This window comes from Eptatretus burgeri, chromosome 14 (assembly GCF_056783735.1).
Source record: "Eptatretus burgeri isolate ZD-2024b chromosome 14, Ebu_testis_v1, whole genome shotgun sequence".
Taxonomy (NCBI): Eukaryota; Metazoa; Chordata; class Myxini; order Myxiniformes; family Myxinidae; genus Eptatretus; species Eptatretus burgeri.
The window spans coordinates 57,138,606-57,158,612 of record NC_140974.1 but is presented as its reverse complement, the minus strand read 5'-3'; the positions used below and the strand labels follow the sequence as shown (position 1 = coordinate 57,158,612).

Below are 20,007 nucleotides of genomic sequence, written 5' to 3'. Positions count from 1 at the left end.
GCCGACTTTTATTTATGGATATTTACCGACGGTTTTGTGATTTTTTTCCCCTGGGATATTGGCTTTAAGTTGCATCGGTATACAATAATTCAGCTTTCTTTCCCACCAATAAGGTACTAAACATTTATCTATCGATAATTCCAGCAATCTGTGTGTGTGTGTGTGTGTGTGTGTGTGTGTGTGTGTGTGTGTGTGTGTGTGTGTGTGTGTGTGTGTGTGTGTGTGTGTGTGTGTGTGTGTGTCTGTCTGTATGCGACCACCGTTTCTCGACGACCGCCGGTCCGATCTGATTGAAACTTGCCAGGAATATTGCCAGGGACCCGCGGATGTGCCTTTTCGAGGTTTAATATCAATCGGACGAGCGGTTCCCAAGTTACGGCCATTTATCTGTCAACCAATGACAGGACACGGTGCTATGACATCACGAATGACGTCACAATTAATGTTTATTTATTTATTTATTATGACGTCACGAATGACGTCACAAATAATGTTTATTTAATTTTTTTTGTTTTTTTTTGCACGATTGACATCACAATTCTTCTTCTTCGTTTGGTATGATGTTACAATCAACGCTGGGGACCTGAGTATGTGACTTTTCAACGTTTGAAATCGTTTTTCATCCATTTCAGCTGTTTCCCAAGTGTTTCCCAAGGTTTGCAAGCTGTCTTTTCCCCAAGGTTTGAATTAATTGTTCAAATTATTAATTAATCCCAAGGTTTGAATTTTTCCAAGGGAAAGAGCTGTTTCTCAAGGGTTTGAAAGCTGTTTTTTTTCCCCAAGGTTTGAATTAATAGTTGTGCTTGGTAGACATTTGTGAATACATTTACAGAGAGAGGGGAGAGAGGAGGGGGAGAGAGGGGAGGAGGGAGGGGGGGAGAGGGGCAAGAGAGGGGGCAAGAGAGGGGGTGAGAGAGGGAAGGGAGAGAGGGGGTGAGAGAGAGGGGCGTCACAATTCAAGAGAGGGGGAGAGAGGATGGGGCGAGAGAGGGGGACGAGAGAGGGGGGTGAGAGTGGGGGTGAGAGAGGGGCGAGAGAGGAGGGGGAGAGAGGAGGGGTGTGACTTGGGGGGAGAGAGGGGGGGAGAGAGAGGGGGGCGAGAGAGAGAGGGGGCGTCACAATTCTTCTTCTTCTTCGTTTGATATGACGTCACAATTGATGCTGGGGACCTGAGTATGTTTCCCAGGTTTTTCCCAAGTTATGGCCATTTATGATACGGTTGGTGCGATCTAATTGAAACAATGCCCCAATCCAGTCGTCGTTTACGAGAGCGAAGGAACGAAGCTGCACATACTGGCACGCACCTACGGGCCCGCACTAGTATCAATAAATAAGCCAGTCAGTCAGAAAGAGCAAAAGTCCAATAAACAGATAAATATATGTTTTTTTGGTTTTTTTAGGGTGGGGGAGGGGTGGGGGGAGATGACCATAGTTGTAGGATAGGAATGAACAAGGGCTGACAGCTCATTCAGCTTTTGATGAGGCCGTCACATGGGCATCACAATACCAACACAGGTATGCATGCATACATACAATTAACACAATCCATCACCAGTTACCCAGATTTAAAACAAATAAATAACATCACTAGATTAAAAAAATTCACCAACAAAAGTTTGGGACTCGTTCATTAAATGTATATAAAATACAAGCACATTATTACCATAATATATTTAACCCCTAAACACCATTTGCTGAGTTCATTAAACAGCTGCATATCTCCTGATGTGTAATCGGAAAATCTTTATTTCAAAGTCTTTCTCCATTCTTGTTTCATGTAGCTCTCAGTGAATGTGGTGGAAAGCAGAAGTTAAGTTACATAAGTCAGGTTAATACGGGAAATTCAAAATGATGCATTATTGCTCATGAGGCCTTTCATGCATGTGCTATGTGCACCTTTTCAGTGACTCGCCTCTGCAAGCATGGGCTGCAAGTGTGAAATGTGCAATTCAAAGCAACATAATCGTCCCATGGACGAACCTGAGTCTTTTAAAAATAATTTTCAGAATTTAAATGAAAGAGTGGCAATTTCAGAATGGTTAACCATAATTGCTGGTCCTGGATGTAAATCAAACGGACGAAAATAAAGGAAAATATGAGAAATATCCATGGAAGAAAGGTGTCGAGGTCCAACCATTTCCCATTAATCAAGTGAGTGGCAGCAGACACGCGCGCGCACACACACACACACACACACACACACACACACACACACACACACACACACACACACACACACACACACACACACACACCCTTTGCAATAGATGCAAAACTCTTGTATGTAAAATAAATCTTGTAGCCATGGAACCAAGAAAATATATATATATAAATAATGTATGTATAAATAAATATATTTATAAATTACACACATAAATAAATAAATTTATTTATTTATAAATAACTATAAATAAATATAAATATAAATAAAAATAAATATATATAAATATAAATAAATACATAAATATAAAATTAAATATATGTATATAAATAAATATATATATATATATATACATATATAAATCGAAACATGAAACAGCGATGCTCACCATAACAGTCAGGATGGTTTGATGCCCCGTCTGATGAACAGGATAGAACCAACATTATGAACATGAACAGGATAGCACCGGTATATGTGGAAGAATTGGGTTGCCCAGATAGCTCAGATGGCAAAGCACTGGTATGTGTTTGCTAGAGCTACAGGACCTGGGTTTGATGTCTGGGCTTTTAATTTTTCCACATATATTTATGATGTTGGTTCTCTCCTGTTCATTTATAATTATATATATATATATATATATATATATATATATATATATATAATATATATATATATATATATATATATATATATATATATATATATATATATCTTCTTCTTCGTCTTTCGGCTGCTCCCGTTAGGGGTCGCCACAGCGGATCATCCGTATGATCCGCATAGTGATTTGGCACATGTTTTACGCCGGATGCCCTTCCTGACGCAACCCTGGTCGCCTCTTACGACACAGGGATATGGTACACCTATTTTAACCGGGGTATACACCGGCCCAGTACACTGGTGCTCATTTCACCGACCTCGGAAGGATGACAGGCTGAGTCAACCCCGTGGTGTATTAATTCAGTGGCCCAACGGGGCTTGAACTCAGGACCTTTTGGATCCCAAGCCGCTGCCCTAACCACTGCGCCAACACCAGGATATATATATATATATATATATATATATATATATATATATATATATATATATATATATATATATATATATATGTATATATATATATTTTTTTTTTAGTAAAGGTGCCTGTCTTCAACGGGCATCACTGGCAACATATGGTAAAAGACAGATTGCATGAATGTATTTTAAACAATATATTATATCATTTTTATCCATTGATTATCATTCAGGTTTTCCCCTTCGACTGTCTCGCAGTAGCTAAACTTCGATGACATTACCACGTAGTTTAGTGACTACACAAACTGTACCATTCGTGAGTTCCAGAGGATCCATAGAGCGCATTGAAATTACAGGGCACCCTACTTTAAAGTGATCGAAAAGGCCGGATCAGTTTCGTGTATGTATTCATATCTTGTAGATTTTAGCTGGCCGGATCAGTTTCGTCTCCATATTCATATGTTGTAGAATTTAGCTGATTCTGAAACTGTTAACAGCATGTCGATCGGATGGTTCTGTGATTTTCTACGGTAGTAAACAGAAGTACGACTTAAGCCTGTACGCCACTATGCGGAGACCCGAGGACCTAATATTTCACAACAAACTAAAAACTCACAAAATTTGAAGATATTTTAAATAAACAATTTATTATAATATCAATTAAATATCATTTTTATCCATCGATAATATGAATTGTTCTGTACAGGTATAGTTCTCCTGGGATCTGCGCATCCATCCACAATCTATGTTCTAATGAAGTGCAGTAGGAATAATAAAAAGTCAGATGAACATAAACTGTTTAACTACCATAATCATCAAAACGAATTTTGAGGGGCTTCTTAAGGAAGACAATAATATCATTACTTTATATGTCAAAGCTTGTTTCATTTCATGCAGTAACAAAAATCTGATGGTGGAACAAAAAAAGGGGCGTGCCGAAATATTAATATAGATTGTTATGGATTTCAGAATCGAATCCGAATAATGCATACAAACATTTAGGTCCTCAGACAGTTATTTCCCAAAATACATGTCCAGGATAGACCCATCTCCATGTCTGGTGGGATTCTAACTTTGATTTGTGAGAAGAGTATAGAATAGATTTCCTTTCTTATGGGATGGCCTTTTTCTCTTTACGACAGACACATTCATGCACGTGAGATAGCTGTTAGCCCAACGGAGGCTCGTCTACCCCCTTTCCATCAGGACACATTGGCTTGGAGGTGGATGATTTATTTATTCCTTGGACTTACAGGACATTTGATTAAGCACACCGTGGGGTTTTCCTGAGTAGTTATTCTGACGGTCAAATACGGCTGTGGATCATTTACCTCACCCTCTTATTTTCCATCGATGTTCGACAACCACCTCTTTCACCGATGTTGACGCTCACCTTTTTCCATCGATGTTCGACACCCACCTCTTTAACCAACGTTGGCGTCCACCATTTTCCATCGAAAGTCCCATATTCCAGATGTTATCATGGCAACAAATTTACAATCATATATTGGTGGTGTATCCAAAGAACTTTATACGTATTTTCATTTACTGATTCTACTTGGAGGTGTAGTCATGCTTTTGAATTCCAGGCCTACTCTGCCCTGTTCAGCCTGGCTTAGCCTGTTCAGAGCTGTTCTGGCTCATTCGTGCCTATACTAGGCTAGGCTACACAAAGTAAGGTGCACAATTGGATGTGAAAAAAAACAACTTCATTTGAGCTGTTTCGTCTGTCTGCTGGCACTAATGCCACAGACAGATTATCGCACAACTCGACATGATGAGCCTGTTTATTTTGGGTCATACTGTGCTGCTCTGTGTTATGTTGTACCCCTCCATACATTGTGTAGTGTGTCAGGTTTCTTACAGCTGTCTTCTTCCTCTGTGAACACGCTGACCACATAGCAGGCGTAAACGAAACCAAAGAGCTGTAGGAAAGGGAATACGAGAAGAAGAAAAACATGTTGCAAAAGGGAATGAAAAACAAGGCATGAGTTTTATGCATTTAACTGAAGAAAAGATTTAATGCAATGTGGGCACTCAAGAGAAACAAAGGTTAGAATTCAGGAATAATCATTCGATCACTGGGCAGTGTACAGCTCAAACTAACCTTTGCCTAATGACACACTCGGTAAGTTCACATCCCGAAACCAACCTCTGCATTTTAATGACACACTCAGGGCACACCCGGTAATTAAGTGCACACCCCAAACAAATCTCTGTATAATAGCACACTCAGTCATTTCACACCCGAAATCAACCTCTGTCTAATGGCACACTCATGGCACGCTTGGTAAGTGCACACCCCAAACCAACCATCGACATGATGCAAAAGCAAGCACAAAAGGAAATAAGTAATTAAAACTTCTCATTACACATTCTTGGAATAGAGTTGCCTTTCCAATCACCACGTTTGATTAACTGTCAATAAACGGATCAAAAATCAAGACAGCAATGGCACAATCTCTTCTCTAAATCATAAACCACATTATAAAAAAACAACAAAACTGTAGCTAAGTCGATGGCATTCCATCGTAAATCCCCATGCTTCCCACCCAAAGCAATGTTGGAAGATGGCAAAAAAATTTCCACCAGGAATTGACCCAATGTCACATTTTGAGTTTAAATATTTTTTCCCCATTTTGACCCCTGTGATCACATAATTTCCCCCTGGGGAATGAACCGGGCGTCAAATTTAACAAAAATCACAACATATTTCTTGTCTCCCAATGTTGATTGCATGTTCAAATTTCATTTTAAAATGTTTCAAAACGTGCCGATAATTGCATTTTTTCAGGATTTGACCTTACGACTCAGCCCCCTGAGGGGCGGGGCCAAATATAACTGTTCTTGCACCTTCTTGCCAGGTGGTGATCATAACTAACGAGTTTGGTGAATCTCTGCCCCTGACTATTCAGGTATATATATATATATATATATATATATATATATATATATATATATATATATATATATATATATATATATATATATATATATATATATATATATATATATATATATATATATACCGGGCGTAGTGGCGTGCACCTGTAATCTGACTACTCGGAGGCTTGGGTTGGAGGATCGCTTGAGGACGGGAGCTCTGTGCTGGGCCGCGCTATGACAGGGTGTAGGGCAGCCCGGAATCATGGCGAAACCCAATTCTTATCCCCGTGTCGTAAGAGGCGACCAGGGTTGCGTCAGGAAGGGCATCTGGCATAAAACCTATGCCAAATCAGTATGCGGATCATAATGGATGATCCGCTGTGGCGACCCCTAAGGGGAGCAGCCGAAAGAAGAAGATATATATATATATATATATATATATATATATATATATATATATATATATATATATATATATGTATATATATATATATACATACACATATACACATATGTACATACTCGCAGGGTACCCGTCACTGACGGGTTCGTCGACATCTCACCTCAAATGAGTGTGTATTGGTAGAAACGGAAATTCTGTGTAAATATTCAGTGTGCAGCTATCGCAGTTGGTGGAGCTGGTAACCTTGGCAATCCTGTTTCATTCTACCAGCAAAGATTTCCAATCCATTCTTGTTGTATCTCCGAAGTACTGCTTAGGAGTGAGGGTGATATTATGAAAGCTCGGCTGGGAAACTAATTTTGGTATGTTTTGGGCCTACCGCCTGACAGAAGATCACCAAAGTTCTTTCCATGCCACCCAATCACATCCAGGCACCGATCCCCCTCCACATCACTTCTTCAGTCCCCAACCTGTTCCTTCTCTCTATCCCAGAGGTTTGCTTTTGGCAATTTCCATCTGGTATTTCTCACAGCATTTCATTCTGGTTTCCCATTCAATGATCCATAGATTGGTAGTTTCAATTTCACTTTTCTACATCAGTTTCACTTGGGGATATCAGTCTTGTTTCATCACCGCAATTTGTGATGCGACGCAAATGGTGCATGAAAAATATCATCAAAAACGATTCTCGGGGGAATCTTTTTCGATTTTCTAAAGGGTGTAGACTGTTGAGGGGTCTAAAGTGGCCTAAGGATCTTAAAAGGTCAAAAAGGGGTCTGAAGATTTTTTGGGGCTTAAGGGTCATAAAGAGGTCTAAAGTATTGAATGGGTCTAAATGTCTAAATGGGTCGAAGGGCGAAAGACCTAAAGCGGTTTGAAGTGTCCAAATGGTCTTAGAATGTCTATCGGTCTGAAAAGTGTTGAAAGGGTCGAAGACAGTCGAAACGTCTCAAAACTGTCTATATGTGTCTTAAAGGGTGTAAGTGGTGTAAATGGGTCTAATGGGGTCTACAGGCTGTACAAGGTGTAAAAAAGTGAAGCTGTTGTAAAGAAATTACCTCATGATGCTGAAAAAATTAACTCTGGAGTATAACACGGCAATAATGGGCCGAATGACCTCCTCAGGACTGTTTAAAACACTTATTTAGGTGGGTCGTGGTTAAAAATTTGATGGTAGAAAGTTTCGTCACAAATTAACATTGGGAGCTCAAAGCAGTAAGGTCACAAACAAAAAAACATTTCAAATATAGAGATGGACAACGTATTCTACTGCAGCATCCTCTTCTTCCTCTTCCTAGGGTAGTGGCGTCACTGTTTTTTTTTTTTTTTTTTTACCTCCATCGACCAGTTTTCAGTGAGATCTCTCGGCAAAGCCATGGCTCATACTCGTAGAGAAAAGCTCGATATATCAGAACCTCATTCAAGGTTACGGGAAAGCTCACCCAGAAACGTCAAAAAAGTCCTTTTACAGCTCGTTTTAATACGTAACGAAAGAGGTCGTTACATAACGGCTCTGGAAACACCCCACATGGAAACACCCCACATGGAAACACCCCACAACCCCCTTCTTGTAAATGTAAAACTAGGACGTTTGGACACACACACACACACACACACACACACACACACACACACACACACACACACACACACACACACACACACACACACACACACACCTCCACCAAACTCCAAACCCCAACCACGACACGTTCGGTACGTAATTTTTTAACGGCCCTGAGATAAGACATCGTTAAGAGGTCGGAGATATCGATAATATTGTAAGAAATTATATATATATATATATATATATATATATATATATATATATATATATATATCTCACCTGTGATTGAATAGTTCTGTGATCGTGACCAGAAACCATTTGAAAATCAAAAAAACATGAATGGTTGCCAAGGTTACCTGCTCCACCCACTATTATATGATATCTCCTCACTGAAGTTTTTTTTTACACTGAATTCCAGTTTCTACCAACAATACACACCTCAAAAAAATTTCTCATTTCAGGTGACACATCAGGTCAGGTCAGGTATGGGAGCATGTGCCAGAACAGCGCGTCGCTGCGTCCACTTTCCGCCGGTACTCCAGGGGCCTCCGTCTGGCCATCCCCCAGGCAGATGCCAGGCCCATCCCCATCTCCTTGAGATGATGGTCAACCTGTTGCAACCATGAGGCACGTGGTCGACACACTGGCCTCCTCCACCCATGAGACTCCCTCGCTGAGAGAATCTGGTGAGCAGGATCAGAGTCAGGAAAACGAGCCACATGTCCATACAGCCGCAACTGACGCTCACGGACTATGCAGGTAACAAATCTCATTTGAGTCTCTCTCAACAACCGCTCGTTGGACACAAAATCCGACCAGCGATAGCCAAGGATTCTCCGAAGAGACCTGGTACCAAAGGAATTAAGTCTCCGTCTCAGATCCTTGGTCAGAGTCCAAGTCTCGCACCCATAGAGCAAGACTGGAAGTACCAAGGACCTGAAGACTCGGACTTTCGTCCTCCCGCACAGGTACCGGCAGCGCCACACCCCATGATCCAGTGAATCCATGACTCCCCAGGCCCGACCCAGACGTCTATTGACCTCTGACTCGCAGCCAGCAGACACATGAATATCACTGCCAAGGTAAGTGAATCTCTCCACGACCTCAACATCCTCACCACAAACAGACACAGACAGGACAGCAGCATCCAAGATGTCACCGAAAGCCTGGATCTTAGTTTTGACCCAAGAAACCCGTAATCCCAACGGCTCCGACTCCTCATTCAGCACCTCGAGGGCCCCCAAGAGGATGTCTGAAGTCTCCGCAAAGATGACTGCATCATCTGCAAAGTCAAGGTCCGAGATCTTGACATTCCCAAATGACGCACCGCAACTTGATCTCTCCGACATCCTCCCTAGAATCCAGTCCATACAAGTGCTGAAAAGTGTGGGGGCAAGTGCACATCCCTGACGAACTCCAGTAACAACTGGAAATAAGTCAGAGATGGTACCACCACACTTCACAGCACTCTCAGTACCAGAGTAGAGTTCAGACATCAGATCGATCAGTTTTGGTGGCACCCCACGAAGACCAAGAATCCTCCAGAGGACATCCCGATTCACTGAATCGAACGCTTTACAGAGATCAACATAGGCTGCAAGCAGCCCCTGCCGAAACTCTCGTCTGCGTTCGGTAAGGACACGAAGTGCAAGGATACGGTCAATCGTTGACCTCTTTGGTGTAAAGCCTGACTGCTCTGGACGCTGGTGCTCAAGCAGATGGTGGCGAACCCTATCGAGAATTATCCGAGCAAAGACCTTGCCCGGCACTGAGAGCAGCGTCACCCCTCGGTAGTTGTTGCAGTCTTGGCGATCACCCTTCGCTTTCCAGAGAGGGACAACAAGGCCCCTCTTCCAGTCAGTTGGGATGATGCCTGTGTTCCAGGCAGAGCACAAAACTGCATGCAACGACACGAGTGCAGCATTTCCACTAGCCTTGAGAAGTTCGGCATGGATGCCACAGATCCCTGGAGCTTTGCCCCGTTTCAACTGGTTCACCGCAGCCCATATTTCCACAAGCGTAGGTGGACCACAGTTGATTCGAGGGTCAGCAACAGGGATTGTAACACCCTTGACGTCCAACTCGACAGCTGGGGGATCAGCCTGGTACAACCGCTCAAAGTAACCGGCCCAGCGGGCCTTCACTTCAGACTCCTCTGTCAAGAGCCTACCACTCTCTGCTCGAACTGTAGTGCTCCGAGGGATGGGCTTGGATGAACGTAATGCGCGAATTCCCCTGTAAGCGGGACGAGAATCACCTGTCCACAGGTGATGCTCTACCCCCTCACAGATTCCTCGCACATAGGCCTCCTTGTCCACCCTCAGTGCACGTACAGTTTTACGCCTCAGCTCCCTGAACAGCTCAGCTCTGCCATTCAGCCTGGCCCTGCGACTCTGGTCAATGGTATCCAGTGTCCCTTGAGAGACAAAATTCTTCTTTGCCCTGTGGTGGGCTCCAAGGCATCCACCGGCAACATCAAGGACGTGGTCTTGAAGGCGCTCCACAACTCTTCAGGACCCCCCAAAGCACCCAGACCCCCCAAAGCACCCAGACCCCCCAAGTGTCCACTCAGCCTGTTTGCAAACTCCTCAGCAACTCTCTCATCCCTGAGCTTGGCAACATCCAGCCTCGGCTGGGATGGTACCATTCTCCAGGATTTAAGGTGCAGCTTTAGAGTTGCTACAACAAGCCTGTGGTCAGTATTGAGGAACTGAGCACTCCGGTAGACCCTGCAGTTCTGGATCATCCTCCAATGACCGTCAATGAGGACATGGTCAATCTCCTTTGCCACACCGCCAGCGTTGGAATACCAAGTCCAGCGATGAGCTTGTGGGCGCTGAAACCATGAACCAGCCACCCTAAGTCCATGACTTCTTGCAAAGTCAAGTAACTTAGTGCTATTCTGGTTCATAGTTCCAGACCCATGGGGACCAACACACACCTCATAACCATCCCTATCAGTTCCAGTCGATGCATTGAAATCCCCCAAGACTAGAAGTGTATCTCGTCTGGGGCACTGATCAACCACAGACTCGAGTGTGGCGTAGAATGCATCCTTCACGGTGAGATCACTCGCCTCAGTCGGAGCATAAACAGAGACCAGGGAAATGACACCTAAGGAGTGACGAATCCTTAATCTCATAATACGCTCGTTGACCGGTGTTACCTCAATTATCATTGGGGTCAGCTTATTGGACACAGCTACAGCAACTCCTTGGGTATGGTAACCATCAGAGCGACCAGACCAATCGTAGGTGTAACCACCCACCATTATCTCGCCGCAATCCGGTCTCCGAACCTCAGAGAGAGCTGCAATCCCGATGTCCAAACGCTTGAGCTCAGATGAGAACAGAGACAGGTGATCATCCTCTCTTAGGGATAGGACATTCCAGGCACCCACCCGAAGGGACCGCCTCAGGTTAACCCAAGGAGACCGCCGTCTGGTGGACGACACATCCATGATGAAATTAATCAAACGTCTATGATCAATTTACGATAAAAAAATCAAATCACGATGTTCACTTGGTTCTTTTAAACTACACAATGCATGTATGTGTAGATTTGAGGTGTACATTTGGTGAAGTTAGCTAAGATGGCATCCTTTTTTGTACAATCTCTCCTTTCACCCTTGAGAGTTACATCCTTAGATGAGCAGTAAAATTAGCTTTAAATCGATTTGTAGGTTGTATTTGTACTATGTTCGGTTTTTGAATGATTAGCGCATTTGAGAGGTCACATGACACCTCCTTCACTGATTTTACCGATCATGGTAAGGTCGAAATTGACAGTTATTTTTCAAAGTTGATAACATAAGTGACGATCGGAGGTTAACTCCTCACCAAATTTATTGGTGTGCGAGTTGAAATCCGAAAGAAAATGGGCTTTTTATGAATCATTGTATGGAGCCTATGGGTCTACCCTTGCTGAGATGCTGACAGGTGGCAGCTCGTGTATTTATAATTTACCAGTACGTGCCCGTAAAAAAATATAAAAAAATTTAATAAAGAAATATTCAAACTGCGAGTAACAAACAACAACCACACAGGCTGTTTCTTCGCTCTCGCGTACCCGAACGTGCGTGGCCCGGAAGTTCACATATTATTCGCAGTTACGATTATTCGCAATTTAGTTTTAATACCCAATTATTCAATTAGCGCCAACGTATTTTACCTTTTCGCAATGTCGTGGCAAGGAAAAACAAAAAGAGAAGAGAGAAAAAAAAATGACTTCCTGGTTCAGAGCATACCAGCACTCTGATGTTACCGAAATTTATGCACCGTCTAATATGAAAACGATCATAACTTGGGGCATTGTGTTAATCTATAAATGCGCATAAGAAATCGAGAAATTATTAGAATACACGAAGTCATCACTTTCCGGAAGCCCGTACGTTGTAACCCGTGATGGGGAACGTGGCTGAGGTTCCCTTCACCATCGGCCACGCCCACGCAACAACGTGTCTTGTCATTGGTTGGGAAATAAATGGCCATAACGTGGGAAGCACTTGTCCGATTAATATCAAACCTTGAAAAGGCACATCCTCAGGGCCCCAGCAATATACCTGGCAAGTTTCAATTAGATCGGACCAGCAGTTGTCGAGAAACAGCGGTCACACACACACACACACACACACACACACACACACACACACACACACACACACACACACACACACACACACACACATTGCTGGAATTATAGATAGACTAGTACGTGCCCGTAAAAAAAAAAGAAAAAAAATTATAACTGAGTATTCAAACCGCGAACAACAAACAACAACCAGACAGGCCATTTATTCGCTCTCGTGTGCCCGGACGTGGGTGACCCGGAAGTTCGCATATTATTCGCAGTTACGATTATTCGCAATTTAGTTTTAATTCCCAAATATTCAATTAGCACCAACGTATTTTACCTTTTCGCAATGTCGTGGCAAGGAAAAACAAAAAGAGAAGAGAGAAGAGAGAGAAAAAAATTACTTCCTGGTTCGGAGCATACCAGCACTATGATGTTACCGAAATTTATGCACCGTCTAATATGAAAACGATCATAACTTGGGGCATTGTGTTAATCTATAAATGCGCATAAGAAATTGAGAAATTATTAGAATACACGGTCATCATTATCCGGAAGCCCGTACGTTGTAACCTGTAATGGGTAACACGGCTGAGCTTCCCTTCCTCCATAGGCCACGCCCACGCAACAACGTGTCTTGTCATTGGTTTGGTAAATAAATGGCCATAACTTGGGAAGCACTTGTCCGATTAATATCAAACCTTGAAAAGGCACATCCTCAGGTCCCCAGCAATATGTCTGGCAAGTTTCAATTGGATCGGACCAGCGGTTGTCGAGAAACAGCAGTCACACACACACACACACACACACACACACACACACACACACACACACACACACACACACACACACACACACACACACACACACACACACACACACACACACACACACACACACACACACACACACACACATACGGATTGCTGGAATTATAGATAGATGAATTGTGAAAAAATGACTGTTTAAAACCCCTATTTCGGTGCATCGTGGGAAACAACGTTATCCCATAAAGTGTTGTGGTGATTAACCTACGGATCTCAGAAGAGTAGGGTCACAAACAAACAAACATTTTGAATGTACATGTATGTATGTATGTATGTATGTATGTACTGTATGTATGTATGTATGTATGTATGTATGTATGTATGTACTGTATGTATGTATGTATGTATGTATGTACTGTATGTATGTATATATGTGTATATATATATATATATATATATATATATATATATATATATATATATATATATATGCATATATACATATACGTGTATATATATATATATATATATATATATATATATATATATATATATATATATATATATATATATATATATATATATATATATATATATATGTATATATTTATATATGTGTGATAGATAGACAGACAGACAGAGTTGAATACAATATTTTTCAAAAAGTGTGGGTATAACTAGAATGGCATTTGGTAGAGCACATACCTCCGCTTGGCTGAACAGTTTACGTTTTGTATCCCACTTATAGGCCGGATCTTGATTCTGACCTGAACCAAAATTTAATCACCTTGTTCTTGCCACTTGCCCAACTCATCCACCAAATTGGGTGATAATCCATCCAAAACTTTTTGAAATATCTTGCTGTATATCGTTTTTGGCCCCATCTCTCAATGGTGAAGAATCACTTGGAAAATTATAGTGCAGTATCTGGGTCCGGATCCGGTTCTTCACCGAAATCTTACGATAATGGAGTCAATGTGGATGTCATTGAAACTCCAAAATTGGCATTTAGCAGTTCTTGGGTCGATATAGAGGCTCCAAACCTAATTCTACCTCTGGATCCAACTCCAATACTGGTCTGAAATGGCCACCCAAGGCCAGCAGACGAACACGTACTTTATCTTTACTCTGGTGCATATTCCCCAGCATGTATTCCAGCACGTACTCCTGCTTGAGCTCCGATAAACCTCAGGGCCGGAAAAGGGCCGTGAGCCTGGCTTTGAGTACCAAAGGATAAAGAATACTGCGTAAATACTGGAATGTGTACCTGAATAATATGTTGTTTTAAGAACCCTTATTTTACAATGGCAAGATGTTCGGAAGAGCATATACCCGTGGGCCAAGAAGCGATTCATCAGTACCCGCGAGTCTAATCAATTTGTCCGTAGTCACACACCCAACTTGTCCACCAAGTTTAGTCCGAATCCAAAAGTAACATTTTAAGATATTCTGCTCACAAAGAGACAGACAGACGAAGTGTCCGAATTGGACTTCCCTCAAGCTCAGTGGCTGCATTTGTCTCATCTAATAATCCTCTGTTGTCTCATGTTTTGTTTGTATGTCCATGTGTGTGCCAGTTCTATGACGAGACAGATCCTGTAAAAAAAAACAAAAAAAAAAACAAGAAACAGCGACCATAGCTCGGTAACCGTTGTACAGGCTTTATGGGCAGAAGGGCCTCTTGTGTTGAAGTTCCTTGTAAGAAGCTCGTATTTTATTCTATTCCTTCCTTCCCTGAATGCTCCATCAAACCCATAACTGAAAAAATAATTACCGAAGGATTAATTAGATTATTTAAATATTTTCCAAAAAAAAAAACATATCAAAGTAACATGACGTAACAATAATGAACCAAGAAACGACCAAATTAAAAATTATTAATTCGTTACAATAAGTTAAAATGTGTCGAAATGCCGAGAGGTCGCTTTGTGGGTAAGTTAGGCGATTTACTAGACATTCAGCATCCCTGATGTACCGGAAATCACAAAAGGCGACGGAAATCGCCAAACATGCCAGAAATCGCCAAACATGCCAGTAATCGACAAACGTGCCAGAAATCACCAACTATGCTAGAAATCACCAACCGCGCCAAAAATCACCAACTGCGCCAAAAATCACCAACTGCGCCAGTAATAGCCAAATGCACAAGAAATCGCAAAATGTGCCAGAAATCACCAAGCATGCCAGTAATCGACAAACGTGCCAGAAATCACCAACTACGCCAAAAATCACCAACTATGCCAAAAATCACCAACTGCGCCAGTAATAGCCAAATGCACAAGAAATCGCAAAATGTGCCAGAAATCACCAAGCATGCCAGTAATCGACAAACGTGCCAAAAATCACCAACTATGCCAAAAATCACCAACTGCGCCAGTAATAGCCAAATGCACAAGAAATCGCAAAATGCGCCAAAAATCACCAAGCATGCCAGTAATCACCAATCGGGCCAGAAATCACCAATCGGGCCAGTAATCACCAATCGGGCCAGAAATCACCAAGTGCGCCAGTAATCACCAATCAGGCCAGTAATCACCAATCGGGCCAGAAATCGCCAAGCGCGCCAGTAATCACCAATCAGGCCAGTAATCACCAATCGGGCCAGAAATCGCCAAGCTCGCCAGTAATCACCAATCGGGCCACTAATCACTAATCGGGCCAGAAATCGCAAACCGCGCCAATAATCGCCAAACATGCCAGAAATCCCCAACCACACCAGTAATCGTCAAATGCCACAGTAATTGCCAAAATGCGCCAGAAATCGCCGAACACGCCAGTAATTGCCAAACACGCCAGTAAATGCCAAACACGCCAGTATTCGCCAAACCCACCAGAAATGGCCAAACCCGCCAGAAATCGCCAAACACGCCAGTAATCGCCAAACACGCCAATATTCGCAAGCCCACCAGAAATGGCCAAACCCGCCAGAAACGGCCAAACACGCCAGTAATCGTCAAATGTGCCAGTAATCGTGCAAGTATTCGCCAAACCCAACAGAAATGGCAAAACCCACCAGAAATCGCCAAACATGTCAGTAGTCGCCAAATGCGCCAGTAATCACCAAACCCGCCAGAAATTGCCAAACCCGCCAGAAATTGCCAAAAGCGCCAGAAATCCCCAAACATTCCAGAAATCGCCAAACACGCCAGTAATCGCCAAACATACCAGAAATCGCCAAATCTGCCAGAAATCGCCAAACATGCCAGTAATCATCAAATGCGCCAGTAATCACCAAACCCGCCAGAAATTGCTAAACTCGCCAGAAATCACCAAACATACCAGTAATTGCGAAATGTGCCAGAAATCACCAAACGCCCCAAAAATCGCCAAACACACCAGGCATTGAACCCCTCATGGATCAAACCCATTTTGATACAGTTTTTGGCCATGGGTGCAGGTGTTTTTAAGCCACCACTAACCATGTCTGACCACTCAACCACCACTAACTATTAATCTCACTTTTAAACCTTTTAACCCACAATGGATGTGGCTTGCTTCGACCACCACTTCCCACGTCCATTTATCTGCGTTTTACCCTTGTAACTCTTGTAACTAGCCCACCCATCCAACTCGGCTTAGCCCACTCGATTTCGTGACAGACGAGCTTCACTCATTTAGTTGAGGATGCCATTTGCATCTCGGTAGGAAGTGAAGGTGCACTTGCTGGATCCAATAAGAACGACTAATAATGCCGTAGCTTTGTACTCGTATACTTCAGATGACTTGATGATGGGAACACAATAACTATTCAATTGTGCAGACATAGTGATGGGATGGGTGCAGCAAACGTATGCTTCCCTTGCTCACTTTCCTTCATAGTTCATCCTTCCCATCCTGCTCAACTTGAAGAAAATACCAAACCATAATCCTGCCACAACAGCCGACACTCGTGGTGTTTGTTGGAGTCCACGTGCCATCCCAGACCTACCACCACCATGCTTTTGGAAGTGAAATGTGCCCGTCATAGTTTACCTGCTTTCTCTCACCTGCCCTTTGTAGTGAAAGATCCCAACGGGAGGTGTTTGTTCAGTTACCTGGTGAGGTGTGCTCTTTGCCTCATGTTTACTCCTCAGTAGATTTGAATTTAATTTCTTATACTGCAGGTTCTGCAGCATGTGTTGGTTCCATAGACTGTGCATTTCCCATTCATGGCATACAAATCAGATGGACACATGAGAAAGCTTGTCCACCATCACCATTCTGGGCAACCGAGCTCTGAGAATCCAGAAGTGCCTCCGCATTTTCGCGTGAAAACTCAGTGGAAAGGCTTTGGTTTAATCCACGAGTTGTACATTATTAACTAGGTCTCCCTGCCTTTTTCATTACTACATGTATTTACATTCTCTCTTAAAGGTACACAGTATAGTACACAGTAGTGGGAATATCCATTTCAATAAAATAGACATTGTTAAAGCTTTTCCACTTGCACTCCTCAAGATAATACTGCAAGCAGATGAAGAAGAAGCACCAAACTCTCATTTATGAAGTTACAATGTGATGTCCTCAACGTTGATTAGTTGAGAGAAAGGATGGGATTACCTGATTGGTGGAACCATGGAGCATCATGAATAATGAGTAGGTGGAAATGAAACGGAAATGAACGATCATGAATAATGAATAAGCTCAGATGAATCACCAAGCACCGGCAGAAACATCTATCTATAATTCCAGCAATGTGTGTGTGTGTGTGTGTGTGTGTGTGTGTGTGTGTGTGTGTGTGTGTGTGTGTGTGTGTGTGTGTGTGTGTGTGTGTGTGTGTGTGTCTGTGACCGCTGTTTCTCGACAACCGCTGGTCCGATCTAATTGAAACTTGCCAGCCATATTGCTGGGGACCTGAGGATGTGCCTTTTCAAGGTTTGATATTAATCGGACGAGTGCTTCTCAAGTTATGGCCATTTATTTACCAACCAATGACAGGAACCGTTGCTGCAGCCATTTTTTTTTATCAACCAATGACAGGAAGCGTTGCTGCGTAGCCGTGGTCGATGGGGAAGAGAAACTCAGCCGCGTTTGCCATTACGGGTTTTTCTCTTCTCTTCTCTTCTCTTCTCTTCTCTTCTCTTCTCTTCTCTTCTCTTCTCTTTGTGTTTTTCCTTGCGAAAAGGCAAAATACGTTGGCGCTAATTGAATAATTAGTTAAAACTAATGATTTATCAAAACGTTGGCAGATCCAGCAGCCTCCGTATTCTTGCCCTGGACGGACGAGGAAACAAAGAAGAAGCGCCGTTTCCTCAGCGATGTTGTTTATGAAGAGGTGCTAACGAGATAAAGGTGTGTACAATGTACATGGAGACGATTTTTAATGTTATTCATTTATTGAAGAAAAATTGTTCCAAAAATAATTTATCAAAAAAAGTGCACAACTTCTTTTTGTTTCCAATTGTCAAAACGTTGTGGCCTGAGGAAGTGTTAAGGAATTCAGCTCTACTCAACATGCTTGCCAATGAAATACATCTCAATTTGGTGGTAAAAACGATTCACAACGACGGGTTTCCTTACTCATTGCTCTGCAGTCTGCATTCAACCCCTTCATTTGTCATCTCATTGACCTCATTTCATCTATCTATAATTCCAGCAATCTCTGTGTGTGTGTCTGTGTGTGTGTGTGTGTGTGTGTGTGTGTGTGTGTGTGTGTGTGTGTGTGTGTGTGTGTGTGTGTGTGTGTCTGTGTGTCTGTGTGTGTGTGTGTGTGTGTGTGTGTGTCTGTGTGTCTGTGTTTCTGTGTGTCTATGACCGCTGTTTCCCGACAACCACTGGTCCGATCTAATTTAAACTTGCCAGCTATATTGCCGGGGACCTGAGGATGTGCCTTTTCAAGATTTGATATTAATCGGACAAGTGGTTCCCAAGTTATGGCCATTTATTTACCAACCAATGACAGGACACGTGCTGTGTAGGCGTGGCCGATGCGCCATTTAGTTACCAATCACAGGACACGTTTCTGCGTGGGCGTGACTGCGTAGGCCGGTGCACGGCCGGCCGACGATGACGTCACGTGCGTGCTGGTTACGATGGGGATCGATCGGTGCCTTAGTTACCGTGGGGTAGGAGTGCCAACGGTAAATGGCAGCGAATGTCATGGCAAGCAAAGACAGGGAGGTAAACTTGATTTTAATTAACTCTGTGTGTGTATCACAGCAGTTGTTACTTCAATGCAAGTGATAATAATTCGTGGAATGATGTGAACATTCCGTACGGGCATGCACTACTTCTGGATAGTGATGACTTACTGTATTCTAATAATTTCTCGATTTCTTATCCACATTTATAAATAAACACAATGCCCCAATCCAGTTGTCGTTTATGAGAGCGAAGGAATGGCTTGTGTGGTTGTTTGAAAGTTTTTTTTTTTGCATGTACGGCCACACATATGGGCACGCAAAAGCGAAGGAATGGCCTGTGTGTTTGTTTGAAAGTTTTTTTTTTGCATGTACGGCCACGCACGTATGGGCACGCGAAAGCGAAGGAACGGCCTGTGTGGATGTTGTTTCTGGCACGCGGTTTGAAAGTTTTTATTATTTTTTTTTGTATGTACGGCCACGCACGTATGGGCACGCACGTACGGCCATGCACGTACGGCCATGCACGTAAGGACACGCACGTACGGCCACGCGAGAGCGAAGAAACATCCTGTGTGGTA

At 42.8% G+C, this 20,007-nt stretch overlaps 1 protein-coding gene across 4 annotated transcripts in view; it reads right to left on the bottom strand.

The window, feature by feature from the left end:
- LOC147013299 (sodium/potassium-transporting ATPase subunit beta-1-interacting protein 3-like) overlaps nucleotides 1-20,007 on the bottom strand; it is a 198,008-nt gene that overhangs the window by 19,135 nt on the left and 158,866 nt on the right. For 3 of the 4 annotated variants that reach the window (XM_085855002.1, XM_085855001.1, XM_085855004.1), the window contains exon 5: nucleotides 5,037-5,097. In XM_085855002.1, coding sequence (XP_085711128.1) covers nucleotides 5,037-5,097 — 61 coding nt within the window. Of the gene's footprint in view, nucleotides 1-5,010; nucleotides 5,098-20,007 lie in introns of all 4 variants that reach the window. The other variant, XM_085855003.1, reaches the window with a different exon arrangement.